General features: G+C 36.8%; 1 protein-coding gene across 1 annotated transcript in view; it reads left to right on the top strand.

Annotated features, from left to right (window-relative positions):
* The first annotated feature begins 1,200 nt into the window (after window positions 1–1,200).
* Window positions 1,201–10,138, top strand: part of LOC106458212 (fibroblast growth factor receptor 3-like) — a 39,308-nt gene continuing 30,370 nt past the window's right edge. Inside the window, exons 1-2 of the mRNA XM_013917688.2 lie at window positions 1,201–1,273; window positions 2,003–2,275. Coding sequence (XP_013773142.2) covers window positions 2,140–2,275 — 136 coding nt within the window. The 5' untranslated portion in view covers window positions 1,201–1,273; window positions 2,003–2,139. The remainder of the gene's footprint in view (window positions 1,274–2,002; window positions 2,276–10,138) is intronic.

Below are 10,138 nucleotides of genomic sequence, written 5' to 3'. Positions count from 1 at the left end.
AAAAAAAAAAAAAAAAAAAAAACTCTGAACAACACAGAATTACATATGTGCATATACAATTATGTATTTTGATCCTAAATTCATCAAAACAAAAAAGGTGTCCATTTACCTATGAATGTCACAATATATTATTTTCTATGATGTTTTGTTTTGCATTTAATTAAAAGTAGTAATTGTTAAATTTTTCTGGATAATGTTCAAAGAGATGAATTAACATTCTGTTAATACCAGTAATATTAATACAGCTCAAATATGAATATACCTAAATGAATCAAATACTACAACAACCGATTGTCTTGCACACAAAAATAGCACCGTAACAGTAGTTCAACCTGCTAAGTAATTGACTGCTTTTACAGGAACACGGAAAGTAGGAGTTATTTCAAAATATTTTCTACGCAATACTGTTTCAGGCGAAATTTAGAATTAAAGTCAGTATACATATAGTAAAAATGTGAATAAATCTACGATACCCCGTTTATTTTTATTTTTAGAATTTTCGTGTTAAGCTACACAAGGTTCCATCTGCGCATAGCCAGTCCGAATTTTGAACTGATAATTCTAGAGGGTAGACAATCAATTCTTTGGCTACTCTTGTCTGACCAAATAGTGAGGTTAAATCGCACCAAAGTACGAAGCACGTTTTTGTGGCAACAGGATGAGAGCCATGAACACTCCACTTCGCAGCTCAGGCACCCTAACCATCAACCTATACCCGTCCAACGAAAGTCAGATAAAGGCAACTCGTTGCACTGCTCATATGCATGAATTACTGAACGTTGCCGGTATTTTGCACTGTAATTTGCACAATCCAAGACATTAATACTAAATATAGGTAAACTGTAGGTTAATTTTCTATCAGACTACTGAGCTTGAAAAAAATAGCGATGGATAACGGCTCAGGAAGACGCACGTTAATTTATTAGTCTGTTTAAATGTTATACGCAGTCAACTTGATTACATTAAAACTATTCAATTACATAGAATCTTTGAAAGTACTTATAAGATTTTAAGTGACTAATAATGGTCACGTTTCGGGAACTACTTGTGAATGGTGAGGGTTTTGAGCATATATGTGCCTTATGTTTGGTAGGTCTCAATATGTGAGTAAGGTATTTTTTACGGAGCTCAAGAGTTCCACATCGCTGTGTATAATTACGCACGTGTGCTGCGTGACATAGTAGCCACAACCAAGCGATCAATAAACAACAGCCGCTTGTGCTGACGTCTGGAGTCAGCAGCAGCACAAACCAGACGCGAAAGATCGTGGCCGGTAAATAAACTTTCCTTTTATGTTTATGTTACAAGATTTTTCCCGTTGCATGTTGAAAATCTTATCTAAAACCTCACATGCTGTGTATCTAAATATGGAATTCCCAGTTCAATGATTTATATTGCTTTGAGTTCCTTGTAATGTCAGACTTGGTGCTGACAAAAACAGTTTTTTTAAAAAGCCTTGCCATCATCTAGCTTCAATGAAAATTGAACTGAAACATTGTTTGAGAGTTGTTTCTCTTAAATTTTACTAACAATACTACTACTACTGTTTATTTAAGCTATGGATAATACTTTAACTATGACACAACTTTTTTCTTACATTTTGTTCTAAATTTTTTCTAAGTTATTATAATAAAGCTTTCCCAAAGTCTTTCTTTGGATAAGTAACATAACCTAGTGATAAGAAATTAATATGCATTAAAAACCCACCAGTGTGTAAAGGTTAAGTTAAACTTAGTTTAAATAAGAGTTTATTATTCGTTGTATATATATATATATATTTATATATACATTTGCAAGCAAATGCTTAAATATAATGATCTAATTGAACTCTAATTCTACGTATAATGTATACAAGTGGTCATTACATAAATTTGTTACTTTGCTTAATGTCTAGAGAAACGTCTGTTTGCAAACTTGATTGACACGAGCACTAATACATTAAAAGTTATTAAAATGCAATGAATTAATTTCCTTTAGAAATGTAACATTTTTCTGTTTTCAGAAGCCCCACGATGGCGAAAGAAGTTACCAACAAAATTCGAAGTTTTTCGGGACCAGAAAGTAAGATTACGGTGTCCAGTTCGAGGTAGTCCACAGCCATACTTGATATGGTATCGTAACAACCAACCTGTTTCTACAATGTCACCTCGTCTAGAAATGAAACGACAAAGTCTAATCATCTTAGACTTTCAGCCTGAAGATGTCGGAATTTATGCCTGTAAAGCGTACAACAAATTTGGCGAAATTTGGAAAAATTTTACTTTGTCCTTAGCAGGCAAGATTTTTTCTATATAAATCATATCTATTAGTGACATATTTATTTTACAATAAAAACTGTTCAAAGAATTCTCCTGGCATTTCTAGATTTATCTTGTAGTCACTTTCACACCCTGAAAACATTTTCGCTAATTACATATTGAAGTGTTCAAATCAAACATGGTTTAGTTTGTTTGTTTGTTTGAATTTATGCACAAAGCTCTGCCCACCACGGGTATCGAAACCCGGTTTCTAGCGTTGTAAGTCCGCAGATCAAACATGGAATTAATAATACTATTGATAATTCTTTTTTGTATTTGTCTTTAATATATATTACTATTTACTTCAAAATATATCGAAATTAAAGACCTTTTTTTTGCCCTCTCAGTGACTCAGTGGTAAGTCTGAATGTTTATAAAGCTAATAATTGGGTTTCGATACCCATGGTGGGCATAGCACAGATTGCCCACCATTGTGTAACTTTCCTCTTAACAACAAACAAACAAACAAAACATGTTGTTGTTTTTTCCAATTAACTCCATCAAGAGAAGTGCAGAGAGTAACACACATTCTTTATTTTCTATATCCTACCTTTATGTCAACACTAGCGGTTTTGAGTTAAATAATGTTTTAGCATTATGGATATTTCTTGATTGAATATGATATATTTTATGAGGGACAAATTTTGTAGCAGACGTTGTTACGTATTAGAATTTCAAATGGTCTGAAATTGAGTTAACTGATAATTTAAATTTAGTTGTTAAATTGTACTTTGGGTATAGTATTTAAATATATACCGATATATAGTCAGTTTATGATATTTGCCAACAAGATTGATACACACAGATTTCTTTTTTAACACAAATACGTTTTAATATACACACAACAATACAACTTACAACAACAGTTATTACGAACAATGACTTATAAACAAAAGTTTCACAAACTTACAATCAATATAAAGTCTTCTTTCTAGTAAGGAACTTCCTTGATATCTTATCGAGAGTTCACGATGAGCGAGTTAATTACGAGTTCATCTAGGTACGATTCGCTTAACGGGAAGTTAGCTAGCTTTGTCCTTCGTTATTTATCAGCCACACACACCGGGTTTTCCACCGTGACGTTATGGAATATTTTCGTAAAAATACTAACGTCCGATGAGAATCCACTGAAGTTAAATGTGTTGTAATGTTCGAACTTTGTAAGTGCTCCTGGTCAAATATCTGAAGTTTCCGAGTAATAAGCGTTAATAATCGTGACTATAGCAAACTAATAATAGATACTCTCCTTTTGGCGCGTCGCATTGATTATATTTATAGGTGTGTGGAGGTTTTCTAGAAATTTCAGTTTTATGTAACAATACTGGAGCTAACACAAGCTTTTACGTACACACATATTGTTGATTCTTTCTCTCGAGAATCTTCTACAACTTTGGAGAATAGGCGGAGGTTTCGCAATACATATTTAACAGTATAAGCCATGTATGTTTCTAAATGTAAATTTAATACAAACAAACTTTGATATTAAAATAAATATATGATAACGAATCCGTTACAATGTTTTAAATAAAATTAAAATCTTTTAGGGTTATAGCAGTTTATTAAAAATAGTTGCATAGATTCTTTGGAATTCTGTGTTTCTTAAGCTAAGAAACCGAAAATTGTCGTTAATCGACAAATAATACATATACATGTTGTTGTTGTTTTTTGAGAATTTGTAATAAAACGAGAATACATCCTTAGTGACCCTTACGGTGACTAACTAGCTAGTTTTCTTTTTCAGTGGGTACATTATAGTTGTATGGTTATCTTCAGAATAGTTGGGAATAAGTGTTAGTTCACCTTGTTTAATATTGTTAATTTTTATCGATTCCCTATAGTAATATATCCCCTGAATGTTAAAAATATATATTGAACAAAATACGATATTTTAACTTTTCATATTGAAGTTAACGGCTCAGGCGTTTTCATATGGTAGAAACTTTGTGTTAAAATAATTTCATTTTTAAAATAAATTTTCTAGGTTAACCACAAGGCCGATTCTAATAATTGTAAATTTCGCTAAATAACTTAATATTATGTAATTTTTTTCCGTTTGTCTAGGACTGCGCGAAACGTGAACTGTTCATTTGATAAAACACATATTTTCATTATTTCTTTTTTTTAATAAGGGAAGGGCGCTATTACTAATTGTAAGGTTAGGCATGCATTAAATACAGTTTATATTTTAATTGTATTCTAGAATGTCAATATATATGTGTTTGTAGATGTATAATATATCGAAAACTCTTGAAGTATAATTATTATAATTTATATGCAATGAATTTTATTTTGTTCTCACCGTTAAAATTTACTGACAGTGACATATCATGGCAAACAGTTAAACTACGCCGTATAATATGATCTTCAAGGTGTGATTTCATTTTGCTTATTTAGAAATTAAATTGGTAACATCAAAACTAGTTTAACAATAAAAAATTACGAGCAAATTGTATTTAAGAGGGAGGATTTAATGGCAAATTCAGAAAGGTATAAAGAGGGATTTAAATTCATAAAGTGTAGTGTAGGTGGATGTTACATCTCGGTTCGTTAGTTAATTTTCCGTTAAAACTCTTACCGAAGAAACTTTACCGATACGAGTCCTTTCTTAAATAAAACTGGTTTATTCTTTCTGAATATAACTTTGCAATACACTTAATTTCAACAGTCGCGCTATAACAAACGTCTCACGTGCTCGACTTCAACAATACTCAGTTCAATTACACACTCTCTGACTGCAGTTCAATTACTCACACCTCCGTCACGTTGTGACCGTCTTATATATATACAAGACTACCCCCAATCTAGTAGTCTCCCGACAATTCACGAAGGGACGTGAATGTTCGAGAAGGACGTGGCGTGATACTAGTCACGTGACCTCCACTGACGCAACATAGAGTTTTGAAAGTTTAGCGTACCTGTCATAATGTTACATTGGAATCAAGGTTCTGAAATTGGGCACTGGCAGTTGGGGATTCTTTAGTTAAGCATATAAACAGTAGTTTGTGAGGTTAGTAGAGACAAAATAATTATATTTTCTGAGAGAAAGGGTATGTTACGTGCTTAATAGGGTGAATGAGGTGATTAGAGAACCCAGCAGGAATCCTGCTTTGTAGTAGATGCAGCAGTTATTGATATGTACTAATAGTAATAATGTGGGAAAGACAAGATCAAAAACACTGATTGAGAGGTACAGAAAAATAATTATGACATTTAACTTTTAAGGAAATAGAGCACAAAGTGATTTTGTCAAGGGTGCTCCCAGAATAAATTGTGGGAATGAGATTTTGAGTAGGTCGATATAATTGAATATAAGTTATAAGACCAAGGACTGTGTAATATATGTAGGAGATTGGGTGATGGACTGAATGTTTAAACTCGGTTATCTGGGTAATAGAAGTACTTTGGAATGGATAGGTTACATCTGAATAGATTAGAGGCTAAAATTATTGAACAGGCTCTAAATATGATTATACTGGGGACTTTAAACATGTATTAGATAGTGATGAGGGTTTGAATGCTGATACAACTACAAGTATTACTAGTGAGTGTAAAGCAAACAGTAGAATGAAGAAGCTGATTTGTGGAAATGAGCAGGTAAGTGTTGTTGGGAGTAAAGCTATTGGAAATTGAATGGGAGATAATAGTTTAGAATAAGTTCAGAGGACCAAAATTCTTTTAAAATTATTTAATGATAGGGTTAAATATTGTTAATGTAATGTTAGAAATAATAGGAATAAAATGGGTGGATTCAGAAATTGAGGATTTTGATACCATGGGAATAACTGAAAATGGATATAGGTTATTGAACAGTCATATAATGTTAAGAAGATGTGGGGGAGAAGCTTTTTAAATAAGGAACTAGTTGCAGCATGTTGAAATGGAGAATATCAAGCAAGGAAGTTGAATAAAAATTGATTTCAGTTGCTGGATAGAAGAATAGGAGGTAAATTGTTGCTATAGACCATCACACTATTTCCGATAGGGTACTTCCCTCCTTTCACAAGATTAACTATTCTCGTTCATTGCTGCTCTCTATATGCGAACTTTTTCTTTATGCATGCAACAAACCTCCGGATCCCCTATTGTAATCAAGTGATTCCAAGTGTCTATATCTATCTATCGTTGCAGTTGTTTTGGTTTAAAATCACATACAAGCCCAGGAGGGGCTTGGGAGACAACCAGATGTGCTCAGAAACTGTGTAGTATACTCACGTGACGCATGTGAATCCCTCTATGCAACTCTACCGAACTATCACTTTTCGTTTGGTCGCGCTTGTATTCGGACGTGTTTCTTTATTCTGACTTGATTTAAACAATTTGAGATAGTTTCTTCTCGAAGTGTTTATACTTTATAATAACCCAGTTTTCTTTCGAAGTACCTTAATTCTAACTCATTATAGTTGCCTCTTTTATATATATATGTACATTCGCCTTTGTGTCGACTCTTGAAGGAAAACATGAATTCCGAGGTCAATGTCACCACTTCAGGTATATCAATTTCGAATAAGCGCTTTATTCCAGGTCTCAGGTGCGGGTGACCTGACAGAAGATTTGTCAACATTTATTTGCAGGGAGCTTGAACGTTACATGGGTCAACCTCTATCTCCTGACATTCCCCTGCTTCCTCCTGAACATGTTAAACTTGTTGCTGCTGACGAGGACTTTGATAATCTGTTTCCACCTATTGAATTTTCCGTGCCTTTCCATACTTTTCCTGAGGATTAAGTTCGGCCTCCCACGATTTTTTGGACTTTATCTCTCAGGTATATGATGTTTTATCCCTCGCCCCGATTTCTTGTGACTCACGTCCTTCTTTAAAGCATGAACATTCTTCCCAACCCTCTCCTGACATTCGGATCCATGCTGAACAATTCGCCTCCCAGTTAAATGATGATGTTAGTATGCCTCATCCCCCAGGGTTTCGGATCAGTCTGTCCTCACTTATCACCATACAGACTGTCCTTATCTTGACAAGCAACTGTTGGGTTTTTTTAACCAGTTTGGGGTGGTAGCACGAATCTCCTATCAGTTTAATCTTGCCAATTTTCTGACCCTCACGACGCTTTGTGGTATCTTCCACTATTCATCTCCTATCTAAGGCTCTTAGCAGAAATCCTGAGAAGTTTCCTGGGGACATCATCTCCCTCCTTACCTCCACATTGGCTCGTTTGTCATCTTTGGCTCTAGTTTTACATATGTGGTTTCTTTATTGTTGGGACATTCTGGGCTGACATGCTGTCTTATCGAGGGCCCATTTACCTACACCATATCTCCGTAATTTACGTATGACCCCGTTTTTATGGCGTTTCGTCTTTGATATGATCCCGGAGTCTCTGGGATCTCGGGTTGCATCAGTCCAATAACATTCTACCCTTTTCCATCTCGTAACATATTTGTCTCAGTCAGAGCTAAATGTGGCACTTGTTATGGTTTCCCGTCCTTTTCCTTTCCAACCCTTAATTGTCCCCTTTCTCGAGGTACCACAGCTCTTTGTTTTCCTCGATAACACACGTCATGTCGGCAACAGAACCAGTAACTACCCGGTTGGCTCTAGTCCAGTGGGAGCTCAACTTGCTGTCTTTCTCCATCAATGGTGCCCTTTTGTCAATGATGTTTGGGTTCTCCAAGTTTTGTCAGAAAGATTCAAGATCCCATTTCTTGCCAAACCTCCCTTGTCTCCTGTACCCCTTTCCTTTCCTTAAACTCTGGATCCAGTTGTTTGTAGGCGTCTGTAAGAGGTAGTTCAGGATCTCCTGAAACAACAGGCTATTGAACCTGTTCCCCATCATTCACAGGGTTTTTAGTCCCGAATATTTGTTGTTCTCAAGAAAACCGGGGACTGGAGGCCTGTTGTTGCTTTATTCAACTTCTCCATTTTCTCCAGGTTTATGGATGACCAACATGGACATCACCAATGCTTACTTGCATATTCCAGTCTCAGCACAGTCTCATCCATATCTTCAGTTTGTCCATCATGGGGCGGTGTGCCAGTTTTGTGCCCTACCCTTCAGGCTTGCATCTGCACTTTATGTTTCCTATGAGGTGGTCAGGGTTTTTGCTCTTCATCTTCATGCCCAGGGGCTGCATGTCTATTATTATATATATCACTGGCTTATTCTGGCCCATTCCAAACTGGAGTCGGCCAGTCATACTCATTAGCTCCTTCAAGTGGCTACTCGGGTGGGCTGATTAATCAAATTGGAGACGTCCTATCCAAAACCTTCTCCATTTGGGTGTCTTTTTCAACACTCACCTCAGTCAGCCCCACCCTTCTCCTCTCTGACTTCGTTTCATGAAATTGTTACTTCACTATGCCTTGTCTGCTCCCCCACTTTCTGCATGCAAGGTTCTATTGTTTTTGGGGATGTGGTTTTCCATGGCACCACTCGTCCCCGCTAGGTCGTGCACATATGCATTTCCTACAGTGAACCTTGCTCACGTTTCATTGACTGCTTCTATTACACTTCCTCCTTCCCTAGTGAACAATCTGCTTTGGTGGTTGGACAAGACTCGTACATTGGTGAGCATCCCACTTCTTCATCCTTGTCCAGATTTACATCTGTTTACAGATGCATCATTTCAGGGATTGGGTGCATGGGTCGTTCATCAGGAGGTTTTAGGTTGTTGATCTGTCAACAAGCAGTCTTTACATACCCACGTCCTCGAGCTTCTAGCCATCTGTCGGGCTTTGGATCACTTCCTACCTTTTACCCGACATTGTCTGGTGATGACTCATTCCGACAATTCGACAGTGGTAGCATATATCAATCACCAAGGTGGCAGCTGGTCGAGATCCCCCTGTTTTGTTTTGTTGAATATCCTCTATTGGGCCCACATGCACCACATTTGTTTAATCACATGTCATGTTCTGGGTGCTTTCAATCTCGTAGTGGATTGTCTTTCCCACCCCAATAAGATTTATCTGATGAAGTGGTCCCTCGATCCTCTCGTTTTCTGATGACTTTGCTATCATTGGGGTTTTCCTCACATCAATGCATTTGCCACCTCCCTAAATCACAAATTACCCCTCTTTTGGTCCTCAGTGCCTCATCCTCAAGCTTTGGCTATTGATGCCTTCAGTCAAGATTGGTCCCACAAATTGCTGGCACTGTAACAAACCTGGGCACAAGAAAGCTCAATGCTGGAAACTTCAACACAGGGAAGATGCGATGGCAGGAAAGGCTGCTACCTAGAATGGTTGTTGGAACTGTGGAGAGCAAGGGCATATGAGGAGCCAGTGTAAGAATAATACCACTAATAAGTCAGCCTCGGGGAACCAGTAGTGGTTCGTGTTGAGGAACGTCCACCAACCCCCATTGTGAAAGAACCAACATTAGGTGTAAAATGCCAAGCACACATAGTGTCTATATGACAGGAAAGATGGATGGCCAAAGGTGCAACTTTGTCATAGATTCTGCGTCTCAGCAAACCCTTGTGAGTATCAAGATGCTCCATCATAAAGGAGTACCAGAAGCTATACAGAAGCTTTGTGGTGTGACAGGACATTATGCAAGGTTGTGGGGACCAGTATGGGTAACTATTGAACTCATGGGCTTAAAGGACAGACACAAAGTATACTTGGCTGACATTGAAGACCAATTCATACTAGGGTTGGACTACTTACTACTGAGGAAGTGTGTAATTAATTTGGATAAAAAGGAGTTTGGGAACAACAAAGGCCAAATTCCGGTAAGTGTTAAAATAGAGGTCGAACTAACCAGGTGTCATCAAGCTGAAGTCAAAGTGAAGTGGAACCAGGTATACATATTAAAGCAGAACAGGAAAAAGACCAACCCTTGAAGCCAATAATTGATTTTCTAAAAGCAAGTGTTTTGTGCCCT

Source organism: Limulus polyphemus, unplaced genomic scaffold, assembly GCF_000517525.1.
Source record: "Limulus polyphemus unplaced genomic scaffold, Limulus_polyphemus-2.1.2 Scaffold429, whole genome shotgun sequence".
Lineage (NCBI taxonomy): Eukaryota > Metazoa > Arthropoda > Merostomata > Xiphosura > Limulidae > Limulus > Limulus polyphemus.
The sequence above is the reverse complement of the archived record's forward strand: the minus strand, read 5'-3'. Positions and strand labels throughout refer to the sequence as shown.